General features: G+C 51.5%; 1 protein-coding gene across 13 annotated transcripts; it reads left to right on the top strand.

The window, feature by feature from the left end:
• The first annotated feature begins 47 nt into the window (after positions 1 to 47).
• On the top strand, positions 48 to 25,954 carry KYAT1 (kynurenine aminotransferase 1). 13 transcript variants are annotated; one of them, XM_070596824.1, is made up of 15 exons: positions 105 to 187; positions 13,351 to 13,435; positions 13,680 to 13,808; positions 16,782 to 16,840; positions 19,578 to 19,725; positions 21,609 to 21,758; positions 21,839 to 21,925; positions 22,148 to 22,276; positions 23,502 to 23,622; positions 23,967 to 24,043; positions 24,173 to 24,262; positions 24,346 to 24,532; positions 24,612 to 24,691; positions 25,229 to 25,315; positions 25,412 to 25,954. In XM_070596824.1, exons 3-15 carry the CDS (start codon positions 13,713 to 13,715, stop codon positions 25,475 to 25,477), a joined length of 1,377 nt encoding a protein of 458 aa, XP_070452925.1. In that variant the 5' UTR covers positions 105 to 187; positions 13,351 to 13,435; positions 13,680 to 13,712; the 3' UTR covers positions 25,478 to 25,954. The 13 variants fall into 13 exon arrangements, with proteins under 13 accessions (XP_008518255.2, XP_070452933.1, XP_008518251.2 ...); XM_008520028.2 differs by having other exon boundaries at positions 142 to 187; positions 13,351 to 13,440; XM_008520029.2 differs by lacking the exon at positions 13,351 to 13,435 and having other exon boundaries at positions 54 to 187.
• Positions 25,955 to 26,208: the final 254 nt, after the last annotated feature.

Here is a 26,208-nt window from a genome sequence, read left to right as displayed (position 1 = left end):
CGGCCAGGGCGTCGCCATCTTTTTGAGGGGGGCTCTCTTCGCGTCCACACCCCTCCGTACCGTGCTGGCGCCATGTTGCTTTGGGGCGGAAGTAGCTGAGCCCGGGCTCGACCTTCTTAAAGGGCCACGGACGGCTGTAACCTTCAGGGCGCTCTTGGGGACGAGGAGTGAAGCGAGCGAGGCGGAGGTGAGTAGCTGGTGCTTAACTGTTGCTGCCCCGAGGTCGGGTGCTGCGGCTGGAGGGCCTGGTAGCCGGTTCCGAGCTCGATTATACCAGAGTCCATTCGGCTTTTGATGCTTCTGGTATAGCGAAATAGCTGTGCCGAAATGTTGACCCAGCGGGAGCAGCTGGTGAGAATAAATTGCGTGCGCTTCTCGCTGACCCTCACTCGGACACTGGGACCTGCCAGGCTGGTCCTCTCTGCACCCACATCCCTCGCCCCCAACCGCCCGCGATCGTACTGGTGGGGAAGATGGAGCCCAAGGGAACTGGGCGAATTCTGGGCAGAGCCTGGGCTGGAACCCCGTCCCGTACTCCAGCTCTACAGCTCTGTGGATCCTGAGTCCTCTCAGTTCCCAGACTGGTAATAGTAACGGCAGCTACGTTAAAAAATAACCCATACAGTGACATACTGTGCAGCCACTAAAACGAAACGTGTTCAACATGTACTCATATAGGACGCCTTCCAAGATAACTTAGAGGAGAAAAGGAAGGGACAAAAAGAACAGTGTTGATTGGCGCTACGGTTTGTGTAACAGAAGGTGTGTGGGGTGTGGATGTCTGCCGGTGTGCGCACCCGCCGGCTTCTACGATGCGCAAGAAGTTAACTGTGGTGGCGTCGGTTAGGAGAACTGGGGTCCTGGGTACCTGGGCAAGGGGGAAGAATTTGCTACCTTGTGCACAGATTGGTTATTTTAAAAATAGGATGATGAAGATAATCCCATCCATCAAGTGTTGAGCCAGTGCTTGGTTTCAGCTCTCCCGTCAGGGGGTCTTATTTTTCCCTGTTTTTAGAGGAGGAAACAGGCTCTGAGATTAGGGACCTTAGTAATATCACATAGCCAGGAAGTGGAGAAGCTGGAATTGGAGCCCTGGAGGATTTCACACTAATGCCCACGTTCTCACTTATCCCACTCCCCACTGAGAAGCTTTTTAGTTATCCAAGTACCAAGCTTGGGGCCTGGAACACAGCAGGCTTCCGGTAACTGTTTATTAACTGTTTACTGACTGAATATGTGCAACAAACAGGAGACAACCTGAAGTGTAGAATGAAGAGAGGCAAACATTGGAGGCCAGAGTCCAGACTGGAATCCAGGGCGGCCCCTTTCCAACTTTGAGACTGTGGACCTGGCACAGCCCTCCCTGAATTCCGTGTCCTGGCCTGTACACCTAACAGCCATGACCATAGTAGCTGACCCGAGGGCTCCCATGTGTCCCACTTTGTGTTTTACACTCAGATGAGCCCAGTTTTACAGATGAGTGAGTGAAGCAGAGAGAGGTTAACAAAGTTGTCCAGGGGCCACCCCTGTGGCTGAGTGGTTAAGTTCACACGCTCTGCTTCAGTGGCCCAGGGTTTTTCCCGTTTGGATCCTGGGCACAGACATGGCATTGCTCATCAGGCCATGCTGAGGAGGCGTCCCACATAGGGCAACCAGAATGACCTACAACTGGAATATACAACTATGCACTGGGGGGCTTTGGGGAGAAGAAGAGAAAAAAAAGATTGGCAACAGATGTTAGCTCCGGCGCCGATCTTTAAAAAGTAAAGAAAGTTGCCCAAAGGGGGTCTCCACAAGGCCTTGCTCCCCGACTCCTCAGCCTCCCGGGATCATCAGCACTAATGCTTTGGGGGACGTACAATGTGCTGAGTGAACTGCCAGAGGCTGAGCATCAGGTGGAAACAGGACAGACACACAGTTCCTGTCCTTGGAGTCTAGTGAGGGCGGCAGACTACCCAGCAGTTAGCATCTGTCATGGGCCTGCAGTAGACAGAAGCTGAGGCCTTGGAAGCATGGAGGAGGGAGCGCCTGGCTCGGCCCAGGGGCAGTCAGGGAGGACTTCTCAAAGGAAGTGACTTTTAATCTGTGACTGAGAGATGCATAGGATGTCCGGAAGGGGAAATGATGAGGCTGGAGACTCGAGCAGAGACGCACTCATACCTGAAGGTTCCTGACATGATCAGAGACTCTGCAGGTTAGAAACGTTCATTCTGGTTTCTGTGTGAATCGCTCTTCCCTCCTGGAGAAAGCCTCCATGTGGCAACATCTGTGGCTTCCCACCCTGTACCCCACACTTAAGCTCATGCATCTCCAAAGGGTAGGACTCCCTAATTTTATAATCCAGGTGGAGGTGACAGAAGAACACAGGGGAGTTAATAGCCATGAGGAAGTCCTTCACACTGATTACCCGCCACCTTCTATAGCCAGCAGGCCAAAGTCACACCAGCTGCAGCGGGAGAGGAGTCACGTCTCTCCTGCCCTAACAGTCACCGGGCCACATCCCACTCCCGGATGGCACTGCCAGCTCCCTGAAAAATTTCCAAGACAGTCATCCCACTTCTTCATTCCCAGACAGTGGTATGAGCTGTGGATTCACAGCTGCGGTCCCTCTGTGCTTTTCCAGGACTCTGACTTCAAGTCATTCCCCCACTCTGAGCCTCAGTTTCTCCATCTGTAAAACTGATGTGATCTCCCTACTTTTCCTGCCAGGCATTAAATATACATATTTATGTGTTTATTTATTATATAATATATATATTTTTCCCCTCCGTATGTAAAACTGCTCTGAAGAGTGAGATTTTGAGTTTGGATCTGGATCCCGTGCCAGGAGGGATAAAGAGTGGTCTACCTACTGTCTGTGTCACTCAGGGTTCGCCACCAACCCCCCTGGCCCCAGAATGTGCAGTCAAGGCTCCAGAAGTCATTTCTCTCTCTTCTGGAACTGTGTATAAGTCAGTGTGCTTGTTAGATCTCCCCAGACAGGCTGTCACCTCTCTTGCGGCAGAACCATTGACTTGACAAGTTTTCACCAAACAGTTGTCTTATAGGGACACTGTTTTTTGTGTTTTTTAAAAAATATTTTATTAAGTCTGTATGATTTTTTTTTTTTGAGGAAGATTAGCCCTGAGCTAACTACTACCAATCCTCCCCTTTTTGCTGAGGAAGACTGGCTCTGAGCTCACATCCATGCCCATCCTCCTCTACTTTATATGTGGAATGCCTACCACAGCATGGCTTGCCAAGTGGTGCCATGTCCGCACCTGGGATCCAAACCAGCAAACCCCAGGCCACCAAAGCGCACGTGAGCACTTAACCGCTGCGCCACCGGGCCGGCCCCAGGGACACTGTTTTTAGAGCTAAAAAAAAGTCAGAATTCATTATCCAGCGAGAGACTTTGTCGGTATGCTCGGTTAACTAATGTTTATGGAAAACCTTACCGGTTTAGATGTTAATAGCTTCTTGTAATTGACAGTTTACTGTGAGCTGGGACCTGTGCTAGATGTTCCTGTGCGTGATTGCATTATCATTATTCTCCCCATTGTATAGATGTGGAAGCTGAGCCTGGAGAGGCTATGGTACGGCATGACCAAGGTCCCATAGCTAATTCAGAGTACAGCTGGGACCACGTTATCCAAGTCTGAGCCTTCATCTTCTGTGGTTGTTCATGTGACACACTGGTTTTGCGCACACGTCGTACCTGCTCCCCAGGCCCCTTCTCCAGAGGTGGTGTGGTTTGTGTTTTTTCAGAAACTGGGGGGCTCCTGACATTTTGAGCCCAGGGATGCTAAACATCCTTCAAGGCGCTGGACAGATCTGCCCAATAAACAACCGACTCACCCCAAATACCAAGTGTGCCCCTATTGAGATTCACTGAAACCAAGAATCCTCATTGCATAGAATTGACTTAGGTGACGTGGGGCCAGCTTGCAAAGCCGAGGTCACCTTGCCTGCCCTTGCAAGCTGCCATGTGGGGTGGAAGCGGGGCAAGGCATGGCTCCTGTCCCCCGGGAGGCAGCAGCACCCACCTCCTGAGAGAGGGATTTGGGGGGAAAGAGTTTTGACTTTGGAAACAGACGAACCAGGGTTGAGTCCCAGCTCAGGCCGTCTCAGCTGAGTGAGCTTTGTTCTTTCTCCTCTTGAGAAAAATAGGAATGAGCATACCTTCCTAGTGATCGTGGAAGATTAGAGAAGATGAGAGGGGAAAATGAGAGAATTTACCACAAGGGTCGGGCACATGGTGGGTGCTCTCCAAGTTCAGAGGAGGGCCCACATGGACACAGAAGGCTTCAGAGAGGAGGGACGGCTGGGGCTAGGCCCTGCCAGGGGATCGGATTGGAGGACATGCCAGGCAGGGGCACAAGTTGAGCAAAGGTGGGCAACATCTATTCAGAAGCAAAGGATTTGTCCATTTGAAAGAGGAGAGCATATGGAAGCTGCTGACAAGGCTAAGGAGGGTCTGGACTTTATCCGGTATCAAGACAGGCTGCTTGGCAAGGCCACTGCAATAGGAGATGCAGCTGATGTCAGCCACCAGAGTATTGGTTACTGCGGCATTTCCCTAGGGTCATCCATTTGCTGGTAACGGGTCATGGTGCCTTCTGGCCAAGAAGGTAGCCAGTAGCTGCCCAGGCTGAAGGAGGCGTGTGCTGGGGGAGGACACGGACCACAGGTTACTGGCCCCCAACCTGGCAGCAAGGAATCCTGAGATCTTAGATGCTTGGGAAGCTGCACTGGAAGGTGTCCTAAAGGTCACCTGGTGCGTTTCTGCTCCCCTCGCCACAGCGCTGGACCTGCCTGCACGGCGGTACCTCTTTGTAAACTGATTTGTAAGTCGTAACAAGAATAATGATGACATTTGCCGGACACGCACTCTTTGCCAGGCACCACGCTAAGTGATTTTCTTGTGTTACTCCCTGATTCTCAGTACAACCCTATGAGGCAGCTACTGTCATTATTCTCATTTCAGAAATGGTTCTCAGAAAGGTTTAGTAATTTGCCAGAAGTCGCACAGCAAGTAAGTAAATGGCTTCAGTCTGAGGTCCGTCTGATTTCAGAGCTTCACAGGCTCATTTAAAAAGAAAAAAAGTCAAGCTGTCTAGAAGTTTATAAGACCCCATCCCAATCCCAGAGAAAGCCACCGTTAATAATTTAGTGATGGCCCTAGAAACATCCTTATGCACAAACACGCACATCATCAACAGTCCTTGCTTTGCACGCTTCTGATGTGAACGAGTTTTAGGCACCTCGATTTAAGTAACGCCAGACCCTCGACAACACGGTTCAAATGTGAGTTGCCATGTTCTAAGTATTCACTATCTGTAATTGCATAACGCATGGGCTTTGCTGCTTGCTAGCTCTTCAGTCCACAAATCGCTATGGAAATGAGAGGTGTGCCTAATGGTCAGTGACCAATCACAGCACTTCTTTCAAAGCCTGTCACTGGCTGGTCATCATGCCTCTTACAGACAGCAAAGCATGTAGTTGTGTGACTCCAAAGCCTGTGTTCTAATCCACTCCTGGGGGTCTGCTTGGGGCCTGGTCCTGCGTGGGTACCAAGAGTTTGGCAGGACAGACCTGCCCCATGGAGGGTGCAGTGTAATGCCCACTCCTGTGCCTACAGACTCGCCCAGGGAGCACTCACCAGCCCCTGCCCTGGCAGCCCCCTGAGGGGAAAGCCCAATCTGGTTTCCAGCCTCAGCCCCAGCCTCAAGACTCGTTCAGCGTATCCTTGTCCAACACAGGCTCTCCTTGCCCTCTGGGGAGCCAGGCCACCTCCAGCCCCAAGGCACCAGCTTTCCCAAGATCTGGCAGTGCCCAGAGAGGGTGAGGGGCTGAGGTTGTGGCACAGGAGGGGAGAGGGCCACAGCGGGGATGTTTTCCCGTGTGAGTTTCTGCCCCATGCAGGGCACCGGGTGGTGCAGACCCTCCCCTGACCTCCAGGAGCTCCACAGGATTGTCAGCTGTTATCAGATCGTTATTACGAATGTCCTTGCCTATGTAGGGGCAGAAGACTGCCTCTACCCTCTAGGTCCTTCTGGCTGGTCTACAACTTAAATTGACAGAATAACAGGAGAAAATCAAACAAAGCTCTATAACATGCATACATGGGAGAGACCCAGGAAAACTGAGTGACTTGCCAGAATGGCCAAAGTGGCCCCCTTAAATACCATCTTCAGCTAAAGACAAAGGAGGATTTTGGGGCGAGTGGCTTAGGGCTTCACAGAGGAGGAAGGCAATTTACATAGAGATGGCAAAGCAAATGTTTGATAAACAAATGTTTACTGGGCTGGCTATAGACAATGTTACCTTGTGATATTGGCTCCTTCCTGGAACAGGCCTTCTAAAATTTTTTTAGGCAATTAGGGGGAAGGTCAAAGTTTCTTACAGCATCTTTTGTTCTTAAAAATAATCAATCCAGAGGCTGGCCCCGTGGTGTAGTGGTTGAGTTTGGTGTTCTCTGCTTCAGCACCCCAGATTTGGATCCCAGGCGCACACCTCCACCACTTGTCAGCCATGCTGAGGTGGCGACCCATCTGCGAAAAAAAATAGAGGAAGATTTGCGCAGATGTTAGCTCAGGGCTAATCTTCCTCACCAAAAAAAAAATAATAATACCAATAATAATAATCAAGCCAAAGAGACACATTTTGGGGTGACTGATTCTGATCCCCCACATTATTAATGGGGGTGAGGATAGCACCTACTTTCCAGGATTGTTGAAAGGGTCCAATGACATATGTATAGTCCTTATCACAGTGCCTGGTACAGAGCAAGCACTCAACAAATTAGAGCAATCAGGTCTATTTATTAGTGGTATAATTACGGCTATATAATATTAGTGGTAATGTCGTTCCTACCACTGTAATCTGGTGAGATGATAAAGGCATGATGTGGGGCACAGGAGGTGTAATCACTTTCAGAGAAAGGACAGAATTGATAGACATGGAGTGATGTGGGTGACGGTGTCAGAGAGAGGGTCAGCCTACCAGGCCTCTGGAGATTTTGAACCAAGTGATCAGGAGGTGGTGGGGGGTGCAGGGGTCCCTCTAGGATTAAGTCCATCTGGAGGAGTTGGCAGGACATCAGGTACAGGACAGGAGCAGCCAGCCCTGCATTTGGCCAATCTAAGGGGACCAAGTGTCCCATTTGCCCAGGATGGTCCCAGTTTTATTACTGAAAGTCCCATATCCCAAGAAACCCCTCAATCCCAGGCAAGTCCCCCCATGGCTGGTCCGCCTAGAACACACAGCAGGCACGGGGTGTGGACTGTGACCAGCGCTGGGCTCAGGCCTGGCCTTGGGCCTTGTGTCCCTTGACTGAGTGAGGCCAAAGCACACCCTCCCCTCCCCCTGATGACACAGCATGGAATGTCCCTCCTCGGGTAATGATCACACTACTCTTTGTTGCTCCAGCTCTGGTTCTTAGCCACAGGGATCAAGGAGTACTTCCTGCACGGCCCCGCCGGGAGCTGGCTCTCAATTCTAAGAAAACAGAGGGTGAACTCTGGCCAGCTGACTCCCCAGCACCTGGACTCTCCCAGCTCTCTTCCACAGTCTGGGTGGTTTTAACAACAGTTCTAGAGGCTTCCAGTTCTGGAGGCTAGAAGTCCAAAGTCAAGGTGTCGGCAGGGCCATGCTGTCTCTGAAGGCGCTGGAGGAGAATCTGTCCCCTGCCTTTCTCTTAGCCTTAGGGGTGCCAGCAGCCCACGGTCTTCCTTGGCTTACGGACACATCACTCTCTCTGCCTCTGTCTTCACACGGCATTCTCCCTATGTGTCTGTGTCTCTTCTCCTCTTCTTAGAAGGACACAGGTCATACTGGACTAAGGTCCACCCGAATCCACTGTGACTTCATTTTAAATTGGTTACGTCTACAAAGATCCTCTTTCCGAATAAGGTCACCTTCACAGGTACTAGAGGTCAGGACTTTAACACGTCCTCTTGGAGGGCCCAGTTCAAGCCATAACACACTCTTAGCACTTGTCAGGAAGTACTTGCTGGATGAATGAAGGAGACAGTGCTTGTGGGATGTCTCTCGCCCCCGTGACACTGTGAGCCCCTATGGCGGGGCCCTGTGGGCCTGGTCCCCACCGTAGTCTCAGCCCTGTGCCAGGGAACATTCTGGGGAGAGGCTGGCGATTGAAGAACAGAGGAGGAAGTGCCCCGCCTTTTGGCAGGTTGCTAATTTCCAGAGCTCTGAAATGCTTTGAAGGACATTGAAGAGGCTGGGTTGGGAGGGGGTTTAGAAGGACTCGGCCAGGGGGCTGCCCCAGGCACACTGAACTTATTTCTTAGAAGCAGGTGCCAGCAGCTCACTACTTCATGGAATCTTCTAGTGTGGGCGAGCCTGAGCATTTACATACTAAAATATACATTATTGGGTTATACATTACTTTCCTTTATTTCTCCTCTATAATGACATTAGAGCATTATACTGATAGTTATGAAATCTTGTGAATAGGTAGGTTCTATTGGACTTCGGTTTCCAGCCCTGCGTGTCTGGAGCTTGGAAGTCGTCAGTCTGTCCTTACAAGTGAAAAGCTGAACAAACTGAGAAATTGCCCTCTTCCTGGTTCCATCAGAGAAGTGAGGTCACAGGGCAAACCGCTGCCCCTGGAACTGGAGAGACAGACAGGCAGATTCAGAGAATCACAACCCGCAGGAGCAGAAACCTCCGCAGGGACCAGCGAGGGAGTAGGAACCCTAAACTGAGGCTGACAATGTGCTGGAAGCTCGGTGTGAACAGATCTGAGAGTTAAAAACTCCAGGGGGCACCCTCGGTGCAAATCCAGTCTGCCCCTGGTGTTTGTAAATGCAGGGTTGTTGGAACACAAACACGCTCATCTGTTTACACGCGAAGGCTACCTTCCTGCTACAGCGGCAGAGTTGAGAAGCTGTGAAAGAGGCTGTATGTCCTACAAAGCCTGACGTTTTACTCTGGCCCTGTACGGAAAAAGATTGCTGATGCTGGCTGCTATAGAACCTCCCCCAAATCACTCCCCGCCAAGTCCTAACCCTGTACGTTCTAGCACCCTCTTACTGAGACGTGCCATGGCTCCCTGTGTGCGCTTGCCCTCGCTGCACTTTTTCAGTCACAGCTGTGCTCCTGGTGGCTTGTGGCTGAGGGCACTGACAGGGTTTATCAGTCAGGCCTGGTTTGCTGTGAATGAAAGAGAAACCAAGATAACAGTAGCTTAAACAAGATCTAACTCTCTCTCTCACTTGCTTTCTTCTCAACTAACTCCAGAGGGGGGGAAGTTTCCTCCATCACGAGGGGCTCGGGCTCCTTCCATGTTGTGGCTCTGACTTCCATCTCATGAGGATGGAACATTCCAAATATAAACAGGTGAGAGTCGAGCATCCTGACCCTCCAGTCTCCATTCATGGCCCATCTTCATTCTACCTCCTCCATCTGGATCGTTCTGGATTATTTTGAAGCAAATCTCAGATATTATGTCATAAATACTTCAGGATATATCTCTAAAATATAAGGACTATTAAAAAGGAAGAAAGAAATCCCCAATACCATTAGCACACCTAAAAAGTTAATGATCCCTTCCTATCGTAGGATGCCCGGTCACTGTTGACGTCTGTCCCATCAGACCTGCCCCTCCCGTTTGTGGGGCCACAATGGAGCCCACCAAGCAGCGCTTTTCCTCTGGTTCCTCAGAGCAGTGGTGGGGTTTTCTCCACCCACAATGCCCACTGTGTGCGTGCTTGCTGTCTCTCTCTCTCTCTCTCAGCTTGTTCCTCCCTCTCCTGTAACCCTTCTTACTCAGTCAGTTACCAAACTTTACAAACCTTCCTTAAGAGCCTGACAAGAAAATAAGCACCTTAGCGACTTTTTTTTTTTTTTTGAGGAATGTTAGCCCTGAGCTAACATCTACCGCCAATCCTCCTCTTTTTATTGAGGAAGACTGGCCCTGAGCTCACATCCGTGCCCATCTTCCTCTACTTTCTATGTGGGATGCCTGCCACAGCACGGCTTGCCAAGCAGTGCCATGTCTGCACCCAGGATCTGAACCAGCAAACACCGGGCCGCCAAAGCAGAACGTGCACACTTAACCGCTGCGCCACCGGGCCGGCCCCACCTTAGCGTCTTTTAGTTCAGTGTTTGTCATAGGTGCAGCTCCCTAAAGCAGAGACTTATACTGAGGGCAGCACCAGTCAGAATCGCGCGTCTTTGCATCACTATCCCAGACGAGGTCTGGACGTTGCCTCTTTTCCCTCTCGGCTTATTGAAAAAGCTGGACATACAGGAAAGGCGAAAGAACCAGACAGTGGCCGCGTGTGTGCCTACCCCCCGGATTCACCACTAGGTAACATTTCACCCCATTTGCCCATGTCTCTGTCTTCCCTGCCCTGCCTTTGTAGAGAAATGTCTTCTTGGCTAAATCTTTTGAAAGCAAGTTGCAGACATCCTGACACTTCCCCTCTGAGTACTTGAGCATGTGCCTCCTGAGAACACCGTCCCCTATGTAACCCGCCCACATTGTCGCACCAGAGAAGTTGGCCATTGAGTCTGTTGTGTCACCTGATATGCAGGCCACATTCAGATTTCTCCAGTTGTCCCAAAACTGTGTTTTGTGGGCTTTCATTGTTGTTGTTGTCATCGCCAGTCCAGAATCCAGTTAAGACTCACATGCTGCCTTTGCTTATTGTGACCCTTTAGTCTCTGAATCTAGAACGCCCCCCACCCCAACCTCCAACACCCACTCCTTTTTGAGGGCTGTGCTCTGACCCCCTTGGAGGAGAGAAGGGAGGAAGAAAGGCTGGAAGGAGAAGTCTCAGACTGAGGTGCCGTTCTCAGAAAGTTCCGGCAAAGCCACTGAGCGTCTTGGAGAGTCCCTCAGGCACTGGCTGGAGCAGCCCGTGAGAGCCTGGCCTCAGTGCTGAGGACTGGGGTTGGGTTTCTGAGCGCAGCCGTCCCCTCCGTCCGTCCGTTAGGCTCCTGGCAGTCAGAGCGACACATTCCCATGGCCACCACAAGGGCACTGCCTTTTTTTCCCCCAAAGCTTGGGAATTGTTAAAAACAGCTTTATTGGGATATAATAATACATCCGCCGTATAATTCAACCATTTAAAGTGTACCATTCGGTGGTTTTTAGTGTATTCACATTTATGCAGCCATCACCACAATCTAGTTCTAAAACAGTTTCATCACACCAAAAAGATGCTCTGCACCCATTAGCAGTCATTCCGCATTCCCACCCCTCGACACCCACTCCCAGCCCAAGGCGATCACTATTAAGCCTCTACGGACCTGCCTGTTTCATATAAATGGCATCATACACTCATGATCTTTTGTGCCTTGCTTCTTTTACTTAGCGTATGTTCTCAAGGTTCATCCAAGTTGTGGCATGGATCAGTGCTTCCTACCCTCTTACTGTTGAACGACGTTCCACTGTATGGATTTGTCACATTTCGTTTGTCAAGTGATGTCCATCAACTGGTAGACAGGTAGATTGTTTCCACTTTGGGGCTTTTAGGAATAATGCTGCTATGAACATTCACAGACAAGTTTTTGTGTGGACATATGTTTTCATTTCTCTTATGTATATGCTAAGGAGGGAAATTGCTGGGTCATAGACTGACTCTATGTTTAACATTTTGAGGAACTTCTAGACTGTTTTCCACACCAGCTACACCATTTTACTTTTCCAGAAAGAACATACAAGAGTTCTAGTCTCTCGAGCCCTGCCTGGTTGCCAAGTGGTTAAAGTTCCAAACACTCTACATCAGCTGCCCAGGGTTCGTGGGTTCGAATCCCAGGCGCAGACTTACTCCACTCATGAGCCATGCTGTGGAGGTGTCCCACAAAAAAATAGAGGAAGATTGGTGTGGATGTTAGCTCAGGGCTAACCTTCCTCAAGCAAAAAAAGAGGAAGATTGGGGGCCAGCACGGTGGCATAGTGATTAAGTTTGCATGCTCCACTTCAGTGGCCCGGGGTTCACAGGTTCAGATCCCAGGTGCAGACCTAGCATCACTTGTCAAGCCACACTGTGGAGGCATCCTACATAAAATAGAGGAAGATTGCCACAGATGTTAGCTCAGGGCAATCTTCCTCAGCAAAAAGAGAAAAAAAGTTCCAATTTCTCAACATCCTCAAAACACTTATAATTATCCATCTTATTTGTTACAGCATCCTAATGGATATGAAGTAGTATCTTTTTTTTTTTTTTTGTATGGGAAGATTCACCCTAAGCTAACATCTGTTGCCAGTCTTCCTCTTTTTTCTCCCCCCGCCCCCAAAGCCCCAGGACATAGTTGCATATGTACTTCTTGTGGTTGCATGTGTAAGTTCTTCTGGTTCTTCTGTGTGAGCTGCCGCCACAGCATGGCTACTGACAGATGAGTGGTGTAGTTCCATGTGCTGGGAACCAAACCCGGGCCACCGAAGTGGAGCACGCCAAACTTTAGCTGCTTGGCCATCAGGGCGGGCTCTGAAGTGGTATCTTGATAAGGCATTTCCCCAATAACTAATGAGGTTGAGTATCTTTTCATGTGCTTATTAGCCATTTATATATCTTCTTTGGAGAAATTCAGATTTATGATTTGCAAATATTTTCTCCCATACCACGGGTTGTCTTTTCGCTTTCTTGATGGTATCCTTTGAAAAGCAAAAGTTGTCAGTTCTGATGAAGTTCAGTATATCTATTTTTTCTTTTGTTTCTTGTGCTTTTGGTGTTGTATCTCCTAGCTCAAGGTCACCAAGATTTACTCCGGTTTTCTTCCAGGAGTTTTATATAAAGTTTTAGCTCTTCTATTTAGGTCTGTGATCCACTTGGAGTTAATTTTTGTGTATGGTGTGAGGTAGGGGTCCAAATTCATTCTTTTTTGTGTGGATACCCAGTTGTCCCAGCACCAGTTGTTGAAAAAACTGTTCTTTCCTCATTGAATTTTCTTGGCACCTTTGTTAAATAGCAATTGACTATAAATGTGAGAGAGTTTATTTCTGGATTCTCAGTTCTGTTCCATTGACTTATATGTCTGTCCTTATGTTGCTACCACACCTTCTCAGTGCCTGTAGCTTTTTGGTAAGCTTTGAAGTTGCACAGTGGGTCCTCCAACATTTTTATTCTTTTTCAAGGCATTCAGTTTTTTATATATGTCTAAGTTCTTTTAATCTAGTGCCCTGGACATTTTTTCCCCTTTCCCTTTATTTGTTGAAGAAACAGGGTCATTTATTCTATAGACTTTCCATCATTCTGAATTTGTTGATTGCATCTGCGTGGTGTCATTTAACATGTTCTTCTGTCCCTTGTATTTTGGTAACTCAGAGGCATGATCACGATGTGATTTAGATTTGGTTTTAGCACAGGAATAATTTGCAGGTGGTGTGTATGTTTTCAGAGTCAGAACATGGCGTAGGGTCAACTCTCTCTGTGATGCGAGGGGCCATCCAGGATCTTCATCTGGATGATTTTTTTCATTAGAGGTGATGTACGTTTTGAAAAGGTCACTCTGGTTGCTGGTGGGGGAGGGGGTCTCAGGGGGTTTTTGAGGACTGAGGGATAATCCTACAACAAAGCACTTGTGGCCATGCCTGGTGCACAGTGACCACGCAATAAATATTAGCCCTTGTTGTGGTTGTTATGATTGCTGTGTCTGGGACCCAGGTCCTGGACTCAGAGCCATTCTCTGGCCGGGACATTCTCTTCCCTTCTCCTTTCCCTGTGGAGGAGGAGTTGTCAGTGCCCGTGGCTTTGGGAGGCATGTTCAAGAATGTGGCAGCCATCTGTTTGCACCTGGTGGGGCCCCTCCGGGGAAAGAAGACTGGAGCTTCCCTCACCCAGTGCTTTCACCAGACTGTAAGTGTTCTAACCCCAGCTGCTCTGCCCCCTGCACAACCTGGGGCTCCTGGGATCTGGCTTGGTCCTGGCTTCAAAGCTGTGCATGAGCCTTCTCTTCCAGGAAGCCTTCCCTGACTGCAGCCTGGGTGTGGCCCCTACCTTGCCCTTGCCTCTAGTCTAGAACTTGCATTCTTGCATCTGAGTAGTCGACTTGGTGCTGCTGCCTCCCCACCATCCCCTGTGCCCAGCCCAGTGTTCGCTACACAGTTTGTACTCAATAAATGGTGACTGAATGAATACATTATGCATAAGCCCAGGAACAGGCACTGTTTCCTCACTTCTCCATGGCACGTATTTGAAGGTCACTTCTTTGAGCACCCCAAGGTTCTGGAGTTCCCGCATTATTTGTATCTCCTTCCTAAACACTTTCAACTCTGTTTGCCTCCTTTGTTCTGCCTCTCTCTGTGCCTCTGCACCCCTCTACTCCTTCCCCACCCCACCCTCCTCAAACTTCCCTCACTTCACTTCTATCCCCCACCTCCCCTCACTGCCCCAGCTCATGTTCACTTTATTTTTCTTTTAATATCATGCATCCGCAATTCGAAAGTAATTCCTTACGTCTTTGAATCCGTGATGCCGTCACTTGTAAATGCACTGTTATTTTATGAACTAGTAAGGGAAGGAGATGCCAGTGAAACTCATGCTATACATCGTAAGACACGTCTGAATTCAGAGAAAGGACAATGCGAAAGAATGCATGTATCAGAATCGATCAAATATGGGTGTGGTCTCTGTCCAAAAAACTTGGAAACATAGAGAAGCACACACATGCAGCTAAATCACCTATAATTCCACCACTCAGAGAGAACTTAACATTTTAGATATATTTCCTTCCAGACTTTTTTTTCCTATTCATATATGGTCGTAGAAAAAATTATGTATATCAGGGTATATTTTTATGATTAAAATATAATCATACTGTACACACTATTTTGTAGCCTATTTTATTGATATCAGTATATCACATTGATAAATATTCTCCTAAAATGTGATTTTCTCCCACTTTTTTTTTTTTTTTTTTTTTGCTGAGGAAGATTTGCCCTGAGCTAACATCTGTGCTATTCTCTTTTTTGCATGTGGGTCACCACCACAGCATGGCCACTGATGAGTGGCATAGGTCCACGCCCAGGAAGCAGTGGAGTGTGCCGAACTTAACCAGTGAGTTGCTAAGGCCAGCCCCTCTCCCACATTTTTTAATCATGAAACTAAAACGTTTATTTTAGAAAACTTGGAAAATAAGAAAATTATAGAGAAGAAAAAATATTTGTTAACCAAACAACCAAAGGTAATCACCGTTAACTCACATTTTGGGGATAACGTGATTCTCCCTGGCAGAGATCACCCTCATTTTAAAGCATCTTGGGGGCCAGCCCCGTGGCCGAGGGGTTAAGTTCATGTGCTCTGCTTTGGCGGCCCAGGGTTTCACTGGTTTGGATCCTGGGTGCGGACCTAGCACTGCTCATCAGGCCATGTTGAGGTGGTGTCCCACATGCCACACTAGAAGGACCCACAACTAAAATATACAGCTATGTACTAGGGGGCTTTGGGGAGAAAAAAAGCAGAAAAAAACAAAAAAGATTGGCAACAGTTGTTAGCTCAGGTGCCAATCTTATAAAAAAGAAAAAAAACTATTTCAACGTGTAATGAGTGCCAGGCCTGGTGATCCTGTCAGGGATCCAGTGAAGGGACAGGGCTGGCAATGTTGGCAGTGCGCCCACTAGGTGCCAGGCCCCCGGCTGGGCTCTGCGCAGCGCTCACATGAGCAGGACCCCTAGGCTATGGAAGAACCTGGCCCATATACAGACAGTCCCCAGGCCTGTGTTGCCGCCCCCATGACCAGGGTCCTGTCCAGCTCCTCCTCCGACCTTGGGCAGGTCCCTGAACCTCTCTGAGCCTCCGTGTCTTCATCTTCAGATCGGGATCATCAGAGCACCTCTGAGAGGGGTGCTGTGGGAACCTAGCAAGAGCATGAGAAGCAGGAAGGGCTCAGTGTTAGCCACAGCAGGCGGCTGAGGAGAACACCAGAGCCCGGGCCCCACCCTCTGCCAGCCGTCTGAGACCCACCCGCCTGCAGGAGCGGAGCTCCCAGGGACGGGAAGTCCGTGCACCTATTGTACTGATGGGGAGACTGAGGCCAGGAGGAGCAAAGTCACCTGTCCAATGTCACCCAGCCAAGGCGGGCTTAGGACCCGAGTTTGGCAGCCGTCAGGCCTGGCCAGTGTCTGCGCACCTGTTGATGAGGGGAAAGCTGGCCTAGAAGGAACATAGAGGAGGGGAGGGGCCAGCTTGGAGGAGGGCCCCTGAGCCCCCCAGGACTGAGCAAGGATCCCCTTTCCCTGAGTCAGAATGTGCCTTGTCTCAGGCCTGAGTCTGAGTGTATTTGCTGGGTGACCTTGAACACATCACTCCCCTCCCTCCCCCTTCGATTTTCTCCTCTATAAAATGGGCCCATCAGAGTGTTCTGAGAAGTAAATGGAAGAGCTTAGCCAGACCTCTATAAAGGGAAGCTGCTGCTGTCACTGTTGCTAGGATCTCTCCCCCGCTCCCCCACATCCTCCTTCCTCCCTCTCCTCCTCCTCAGCCTCCAGCCCGTCCTGGGTCAAACTTTAACCCCACTGAATCCGGGCTGTGCATGTCAGGACATGTGGAGCCCGCGCTGGCAGATGGGCAAGTCAAGGCTGGTGAATGAGGAGGAGCAGGTGCGGGGGCCGGCAGGGACAGGTGCAGGGGCTTGGTGGGGACGGGGGCTCAGGGAGCAGGGACAGGTTCTGGGGAGGCAGGCTCGAGGCTGCCCTGCTACCTGGGGAGCGCTGAGGGCCGCCTCCTCCCTGCGAGTGGACAGCTTGAGGCTGCAGTCAGAAAACAGCCGTCTCCCAGGGCCAGTGAGGCTGCTGCCCCTCCCACTCTGACTTTCCACTGCTCTGTCTCCAGCTCACCATGGCGAAAAGGCTGCAGGCTCGAAGGCTGGACGGGATTGACTACAACCCCTGGTGAGGCGGGCAGGGCTGGGGAGGTGCCTGGCTGTCCCCTTGGGTGCAGGGGCGGGAAGGGGCTGGCGGTCCTTGGGTTTGCAGGGACTCAGTGGTACCCGGAGCAGCTGCAGTACTTGGACTGTGAGAGCTGCAGCCAGAGCCCTGCAGCCACAGGGCGGGAGAGGCGAGACCCGAAACAACAGGCTTCAGTCCGAACCTCAGCTTCACCCTGCTTGGCTGTGGCGCTGGGGCTGAAAAGGCACCTGCTCTGAGCCTTGGCCCCCCAGCTGCGCAATGGAGATAATTCGATTTCAATTGAAGGGCCTTGGGAGGATAAGGTGAAATGCTGTATGACAGCCATAGCCAGTACCCAGGCACCAGGCTGAGGGCTTTCCAGGGGTGATTCTCTTCCACACTCAGTACAGAGTAGGGTGAGCTCAGTAAGCTAAGAAGGTGAGATACATGCAGCTCCTCCCAGACCTTTGCAGAGGTTACCGTCTTTCCTTCATTGACTTGTTCCAAACACAGAAGGCATACGTGCCCGTTGTTACTAGTGACACAGTAGACGCAGTGGGAAGATGCATAAGAAAGATTTAATGATCTTCCCACTCCCCCCGCCTTTGGCCAGGAACATAGACACCTCTACACTTTAAAAAAATTATTGCTGGTCCGGCCTGGTGGCGCAGTGGTTGAGTTCGCACGTTCTACTTCTCAGCAGCCCAGGATTCGCCGGTTCGGATCCTGGGTGTGGACATGGCACTGCTTGGCAAGAGCCATGCTGTGGTAGGCGTCCCACATATAAAGGAGAGGAAGATGGGCACGGATGTTACCTCAGGGCCAGTCTTCCTCAGCAAAAAGAGGAGGATTGGCAGTAGTTAGGGTTAATCTTCCTCAAAAAAAAAAATATATTGCTCTTTGTTTCTACAAAAAATGGGACCGTTTTTTCTTTCAAACTCTCCTCATGGACAGCACTTGTGTTTTGCAAAGATCTTCCACCTCCATCTTCTCCTTTGATGTCTCGTGGCTTTTGGGGCTTTGGGACAGAGGGAGCAAGGCCCAAAGGCCCTATGGATCCGGCTGCCCTATAGGTTGGGCCTCCGGGGTCCTGATCCGCAGGCTGCCATCCTCTGTCCTCTCTCTGAAGAGGCTGGGCAGCCTTGTGGCCCATTTTGCAGATAAGGTAAAGTCCAACTCAGAGTGGGGAGACGAGGAGATGGCTGGGAGAGGCAGCAAGAACCTGTCCTGGCCCACAGACCCGGCAGATGCGACCCCCTCACCCCCACTGTGCAGAGGGGAAGACCGAGGCCAGGGGAGTCTAAGTCTCATGCAGAGGCAGGGCAGAGTGGGACCAAGCCTGGGAGGAATGCACGGGACAGGAGGGGAGTGTCAGGAGGGATGAGGGCCGTGAGAGTCAGGGCAAAGGAAGATCCCAGGTTCCTGCTGGCCCCAGGGTGGTGGCCTTAGGATCAGGACCCTAGAGACCCTACCTAGAGGCCAGCCAGTCTCTCTAGGGCCTTTGAGCCTGGCTCCCCTGTCCCAACCACCATGAAACATCCACCACCTGATTTTCTACCTCGGCTGTGCCGTTAGCTGCTGTGTGACTCTGTGCAGGCCACCGGCCTCTCTGAGCCTCAGCAGCTGTGTGTCTTCAGAGACATTGTGAAGCTCTGGGGAGAAAATGACCAATTTTAGATATAATGATATTTATTGTTATGCAAATTCAACTCAGCCCAGCCTGACTCCTCTGCCCTCAACCAACCTCACAGCACATACCAGCCCTTCATCCAGCGTCTCAGCCTGTCTCCCAGTTTCCCTGAAGAATTGGCCACCAGGCAGGGCCAGAAGAAAGATTGTTGGGGGCCAGAGATGGCAGATGGCAGGGCTGGTGGGGACCCATTCTATCCAGGGTAAAGGTCAAGAGCATAAACTTGGCTTCAGACAGACGGAATCAAAGGCTGGCTGTGCCGTGCACTAACCAGGAGCCCTTGGGACGTCACCCCGAACCTCAGTTTCTCCCTTCCCATTGTGACTGAGGAACAGGACGTGCCCCAGAGACTACTGGAAGGTTATGTGAGCACGCATTTCAAACTGTGGTGTTGACAAATGCATTAAGGGGTCATGCAATCCACTTAGAGGGTCTCAACAAGTATTTCTAAACAGCGTAGGATAGGGTTGGAAATACTGCAGATCACGCCAGAAGGATAATGCTGATTCCATGTTTGTGCTCTCCAGGGTTTGGGATGTAAAGATGATGGATCATGGTCAAGAGTTTGAAAGCCCCCGGGCTGAGACAAGTCATTGGCACAGTCCCTGGCCCACCTAATCTCAAAGCGTGGGACCAGGGGCTGGCCTGGTGGTCCAGCGGTTAAGTTTGCACATTCTGCTTCGGCGGCCCGGGGTTCGCCAATTCGGATCCCGGGTGCAGACATGACACTGCTTGGCAAGCCATGCTGTGGCAGGTGTCCCACATGTAAAGTAGAGGAAGATGGGCACGGATGTGAGCTCAGGGCCAGTCTTCCTCAGCAAAAAGAGGAGGATTGGCAGCAGATGCAGATGTTAGCTCAGGGCTAATCTTCCTCAAAAAAAAAAAGTGTGGGACAAGTCCTGAGCCTCCACAGACCTTCAGGCCAGGGCAGATGCTAGTTGTCCAGTTGTTCTAGAATGAGCCCAGTGCATTGCTCTTTGTCCTGGAAACAGGTGGAAATCCAGGTCGGGGTGGAGGGGTGGGCCGGCCAACTCTCCATTTGTTCCCCAGGGTGGAGTTTATCAAACTGTCCAGTGAGGACGATATTGTGAACTTGGGCCAAGGCTTTCCCGACTTCCCACCCCCAGCCTTCGCCGTGGAGGCCTTTCAGCACGCCGTCAGCGGGGACTTCATGCTCAACCAGTACACCACGGCATTTGTGAGTCTCCCAATGCCTCCCGGGGCCCCTGGACACAAGCCTCTAGGAGGCCCGGGGGGAGGAAGGAGCAGGCCTTTCTGGGCACAAGCCCTCCTGGGTGTCAGGGTTCATGGGGCAGAGCCCAGGAAATTGAGTCTGACCATAGTTCAGTGTTCACTTAGTGTCCCCTGTGTTGCAGGCCCTGGGACAGCTCATGGTCTGGGGAAAGGCAGACAGAAAAACAACACAAAAGCAGAAAACAAAGGCAGTTGATACACTGTGATGGAGGAGGATGGGGTTATCTGTGGGAGCAGGAAGGAGGGAATGAAACCCGGGAGATCAGGGAAGGTTTCTTGAAGGAGGTGACACCTGAGCTGAGCCCTAAGAGACAGCTGCTGATTGATTTGACTCTAAATCCAAACTCTTTCTGCAAAGTGTCAGAGTAAATATTTGGCACCCCTTGGAGGAGAGCCTCATTCTTAAACTTTGGCATGCATGAGAACTTCCTGGATGAAGTTCCCTCCAGTTCCAGCGTCCACGGATAACCACTGCCAGCAGTTGGCTGCTTTGCCGAGAGTGTTTAGACTTTTTAACTTTTAACTTTACTAGATGCTATATAAATACCTCCTCACACACACACACACGCATGTACTCACACGTGAGATTTGCATTTTTTTAATACAAATGGACTCATACTATAAATAATCTTCTGTAACATGTTTATCTCATTAAACAGCATGTCATGGACAAGTTTACCTGTCGGAATTCACTAAATAATATGTCCTGGACAACATGTCGAAATAGCCTCATGCTTTTTCGTGGCTGCATAGTATTCCATTGCCTACATGTGCTGTAATTTATGTCACCAGTCCTGCACTGATGGGCTGGTTTGCATATCTCACTATTATAAGCAATGCCACAGTGAATATCTGTGTGTATGTCTTTGCACACATACGTGTGTTTCTCTCAGATAAATCCCTAGAAGTAAAAGTGGGGAATCAAACGTTGTAAGCATTGAAACGTAATGGATATTGTCAAATTGCCCTCCAGTAAGGTTTACTCACATCCCTACCAACAGACTAGTCTCAGAGCTGGCAGGAAAGTTCTTTTCATTTGCTTATTGGGAATCAGCACTTTTTCTTTCAAGACCTACCCCATGTTTTCATTTGGGTGTCTACGTTGTCTTGTTGCTTTGTAAGAGCTCTTTATATATTAAATATCTTACCTCTTTCTCTTATGTTGCAGTGTTTTTTTGTCTTTTCACTTTGCTCATGGTATATTTTGCTGTACAGAAATTTTTAATTTTTATGTAGTCGCATCTGGTTTAGTGAATGATTTAGTTAGGTTCTAGACCTCAGGTTTCGGTTGCTTGGCTTGGCCTTGAGTGTTTTATAAGTGTCCTCAGCAAACAGGCATATGGATCCAATCTTCCTCTCAAAGCAGGGTGCTTCCAAAGCTGCAACAAAAGTCCTATTCCTGCATGACCTTGGGCAAGTTGTTTCCTTTCCTCTGGGTCTCTATTTTTCTACCTGTCAAATGGTGGGGATCAAATAATACTTCTCCAGCAAGGCTGCTGGGAGGATCAGATGGCACGAATGTGCTTCTTCAACTTGAAGGGAGGTGTTTCAAGTGTGGAGCTGCTCCTACGCTGGGGCTCCGCTGGACTGTGCCCCAGGAAGGCACATACCCTGTCTGGTTCTCCACCAAGTCCCAGCCCTGGCGCTGGGCCTGGCACAGATCAGGCTCCCTGGCAAGCGCTGACAGAAGAAATGAAAGAACCCACTCCACAGGAGCTGACTTTGCCCCCAGGCCTGCTTCTGGAAGGTGCTAGAATTGGCTGGATGCCACTGAGCAGGAGGGAGGGCCAGGCTGAGCCAGGCAGCTGACCCCTGCTGTGCTGGCAGGGTTACCCACCACTGACGAGGATCCTGGCAAGTTTCTTTGGGAAGCTTCTCGGACAGGAGATAAACCCGCGCAAGAACGTGCTGGTGACCGTGGGTGCCTACGGGGCCCTGTTCACAGCCTTCCAGGCCCTGGTGGATGAAGGAGATGAGGCAAGTGGGCAAGGCTAGGGCTGGGTGGGAGTGAGGGGTCACAGAGGTGCTGACCCCAGCTGATCCGACCTTTGTACCAGGTCATCATCATTGAGCCGTTTTTTGACTGTTATGAGCCCATGACATTGATGGCGGGGGGTCGCCCTGTGTTTGTGTCGCTGAAGCCGGTGAGGATGATGGTTGGGGCTTGGGTGGGCAGCGGGGTCCAAGGAGTGTGCTGCGTTGGACCCTGGGAGATGGGAAAGGGGGGAAGGAAGTGAAGGAGGCCAGTTCCTCCAGGATGGGGAGAGCGGTGTCCAGAGCCCCAGAGGAGAGAGGGTGGGGACAAATGCCTAGTGCTGAATGTCAGGGAGGTGAATACTGCCATCCCCCCCTACCTCCTCTTGCAGAGCCCCACTCGGGATGGGGAACTGGATTCCTGCAGCGACTGGCAGCTGGACCCCGTGGAGCTGGCCAGCAAGTTCACATCTCGCACCAAAGCCCTAATCCTCAACACTCCCAGCAACCCCCTAGGAAAGGTACCTGAGACACCCCTTCCGCAGACCCCTGCAGACGAGGTGTCCCTGCTCTGTTACTGCTGTGCTGCCACGGGGCCTCAGTTTCTTCATCTGTGAGGTGGGAGGACTACCTGCAATGAGCTCAGAGGACCAGGTCTCCCAGGGGTCCCAGGGACAGGGCAGGAATCCCTGGGGAAGGCGTCAGGGTTTGGGCTGGCAGAGCCCAGCACCACCAAGGGGTGCCCCCATTACTTCCCTGTGACCCTGGGACAGTGACTTCAACTCTCGGAGGGTTTTCTCATCTGTAAAATGGGAACATGACAGAACCAATCCATGTAAAGGAATGGTCCATCTTCCACCTGTGTTTCTTCTTCTCTCTCACACTACTTCCTCACTCACAACGCTCTGACGCCGGATATGGGGGGAGGGGTCCCCCTACGCCAAGCGATTCTGTGACACCAGCTGGGTGTCCTACAGTTTAACTCAATTCAAATCTGACGCTGTCTGTCTGGAGATAGCGTCAGCTCCCACAGGTAAAGGCTGCCCCCAGCCCACTTCAGATGCTGTCCAGGTTGTCACCTGTGCTTCTGACCTGGGACTATAAATCTGAGGTTCCCGCAACCCCCTCGTCAGGTTCAATTAATTTGCTAGAGCGGCTCACAGAACTCGGAGAAACACTTAGGTGATAAAGACACAGCTGAACAACCTGATGAAGAGATACACAGGGTGAGGTCAGGGAGGGTCCTGAGCACAGGAGCTTCTGTCCCTGTGGAGTTGGGGTGTGTCACCCGCTCAGTACGTGGATTGTTCACCAACCTGGAAGCTCGTACGACTGGGATTTTTCTGGAGGCTTCCTCACGTAGGCGGGATCAATTATTGTCTCCGTTTCCAGCCCCTCTCCCCTCTCTGAAGGATGGGGGGCGGGGCTGAAAATTCCAAACTTCTAATCATGGCTTGCCCTTTCTGGTGAGCAGCCCCCATCCAGGAGCCCACCCAGAGTCACCTCATTAGAGCAAAAGATGCTCCTAGTGCTCTTGGCACTTAGGAATTTACAAGGGTTTCAGGAGCTCTGTGCCAGGAACTGGGGGCAGAGACCAATACATGTGTTTTCTATGATCTCACACAGGCCTCGCAGGGTCAACACGGGGATTCAGTAGGATGGAGCAGAAAAGCCCTTAGCACTGGGTTTGGCTGTATCCTTGCATCTCCCTGAGCAGGGCTCTCTGTTTGGGGACGGGCCCCACAGGTGTTTTCCAGGGCAGAGCTGGAGCTGGTGGCCAGCCTGTGCCAACAGCATGACGTGGTCTGCATCGCCGATGAGGTCTACCAGTGGCTGGTCTACGACGGGTATCAGCACGTCAGCATCGGTGAGCCGAGCTAGCCAGGGTGCCCCCATTCCCCTGGACACTTGTGGCAGGACGTTGAGCCCAATCTGGGAGTCAGCAGAGGCCTGGTGATTGGGACTGAGGGGTGGGAGGAGCCACACAAGTGGTTGACCTGGGGCAGTGACTTCACCTCTCCGAGAACAGGAAAACACAATGGCACCTGCCTCCCAGGGTTGCCGTCAGGATGAGCTGAAATAAGTCCTGTAAATAACTTAGCACAGAACGGAGTGAGGGTGTTGAGAGCCTGAGTGCCCACGGGGACCCCCCCCCCAGCCCTTTGACGCCCCTCCCCCATCTCAGCAGCTACTCTCTTTGACTTTGGGCAGCCAGCCTTCCTGGCATGTGGGATCGCACCCTGACCATTGGCAGCGCTGGCAAGACCTTTAGTGCCACTGGCTGGAAGGTGAGTTGATGAGGGTGGGTGTAACCCCTCCCCGCTATGATCCTTGGCAGGTGAGGCTGGCCTGGGAATTAAGAACAGGTTTGGCCAGGCCCTGAAGGACCTCAGCCCCTACCTGTGCTCCTGGTCCAGGTGGGCTGGGTGCTGGGCCCGGGTCGTCTCCTGAAGCACCTGCACACTGTACACCAGAACTCTATCTTTCACTGTCCCACGCAGGCCCAGGTGAGGAGGGGCAGGGGACCCCTCGGTGGGGGGAGGAGGGCTCCAGGGTCAGGTCCCGCCTGACTGCTCGTCCATCCCCCTAGGCCGCAGTAGCCGAGAGCTTCGAGTGGGAGCAGCTGCACTTTGGCCAACCCAGCAGCTACTTTGTGCAGTTTCAACAGGCCTCACAGCGCAGCCGCGACCACGTGATGCGAAGCCTGCAGGTCGTGGGCCTGAGGCCCATCATCCCGCAGGGCAGCTACTTCCTCATCACGGACATCTCGGAGTTGAGTGAGTGGGAGTGGCCAGGCTGGGCAGAGTCCCGGGGGCTGGAGGCTGCCCAGGGCTCAGCATGGCCTCTGTCCGGCAGAGAGCAAGATGCCTGACTTGCCAGGCGCTACAGATGAGCCGTACGACAGCCGCTTCGTCAAGTGGATGATAAAGAACAAGGTAGGCTGGGCCTCTGCCGGAGCCCCTAGGATATGGTTTTACAGGTTGTGCACTGTTCAAGGGTGCCCGACCAAGGGGCTCATGGGCCAAAATCCAGCCCAGCCTCTGCGAGGAGCCCTGGTACAGGGTTGCATCCATTTCAAGGAATAAGGAGTCTATTTTTAATTTGCACAAAGATACCATGTGGGCTGGCAAGAATTCCTGCTCTCTCAGGGCCTTGGTCTTCCCTTTGTTCAGTGAGGCATTGGCCCATTAACTCTGATCCATCCAGCTCAGAGCTACGGTTCTAAGGTTCATTTCCTCTCTGGCTCTGCGCGGACCTGCCACATAATTGTCCCCCCTCTCGGCCCCCATCTGCCCTCTGTACACAACGAGGGACTTGGAATGATGCTCTGGGTTTCTTTTCCTCCGACGTTGACACGGCACTGGAGGGCGCTGCACTGAAGCTAGCTGGCCTTCCCCCGCCCATCGTGGAAGCTTCCCGCCGAGGCCTGCGGGCTGTGGGGCTGTGCTGAGCATGCGTTCCCTCCTCTCCAGGGCTTGGGGGCCATCCCGGTCTCCATCTTCTACAGTGCGCCCCATCGCAAGCACTTTGACCATTATATCCGCATCTGTTTTGTGAAGGTAAAGGGCAGGGCTGGAGGAGGGAAGGGCTCCCCGAGCTTCCCAAGGCCCGCTGGGGGTGTGGGGAGAGGGTCAGACCCGTCTGTGTTGGTGCAGGATGAATCCACACTCCAGGCCATGGACAAGAAGCTGCAGAAGTGGAAGGATGAGCTCGGGCCCTGACGTTGCCCCCTCGGCCCCGCCCTACCTGGTCCCGCACGCTCTGCAGGCCTCCGTGTTTGTCCAAGTCTGAGCCACTCCCAGGTTGGGGATAGATGGTCCTGGTGGACACCTTCTCTGTGACACAGAATGTCCCCAGGGAAGAGCCCCCTTCTTGGTCTTGGGGGAGTCAGGAGCACCTCCCCATGGTGCCTATATTCCTGTCACAGAGGTGAGGGAGGCCTGACCTGTGCCTTTCCCTGCCCCTCCCCAGGTTGGGTCATAGGGTCTTGGGTCCCCTTGGGCCTCCCCTGTCTTGGCTGGGACTCAGTGGGCAGAATACGACAGTGTTCTGGCCTTGACCCCCAGCCCTGAGCTGGCCCCAGCTGAGGCTCGGGCATCCCTCCCTTTCCTTATCTAACCTCGGCCTTGGGAAGTTGCCTTTGGCTTGAGTCCTCGAGCCAGTACCTTTTGCCCGTAATAAACTTTTAAGTAACCAAACTCTTAGCTGCTTCTCTATGCTTCACACTCGGGTGCTACTTGTGGATGGGGACGTGGTCAGGATGGAAGGCACCCCAGCGAACTCAGATCCCAGCCCCTCTTTGTACAGAAATGTTTTGTGGAGTAAAATTGAGGCCCAAAGATGGGGACCTGGGAGTTCTCCAAAGTCACACAGTTAGTTAATGGTCAAGCCAGGCCTCGAACCTGAACCAGGGCTCAGATGGTCTGTGTTACTGGTGTGTGTGTGTGTGTGT

Source organism: Equus przewalskii, chromosome 26 (assembly GCF_037783145.1).
Source record: "Equus przewalskii isolate Varuska chromosome 26, EquPr2, whole genome shotgun sequence".
In the NCBI taxonomy this organism is placed as follows: domain Eukaryota; kingdom Metazoa; phylum Chordata; class Mammalia; order Perissodactyla; family Equidae; genus Equus; species Equus przewalskii.
Note: the sequence above shows the minus strand (reverse complement) of the source record. Positions and strands in the feature narration are given on the sequence as shown.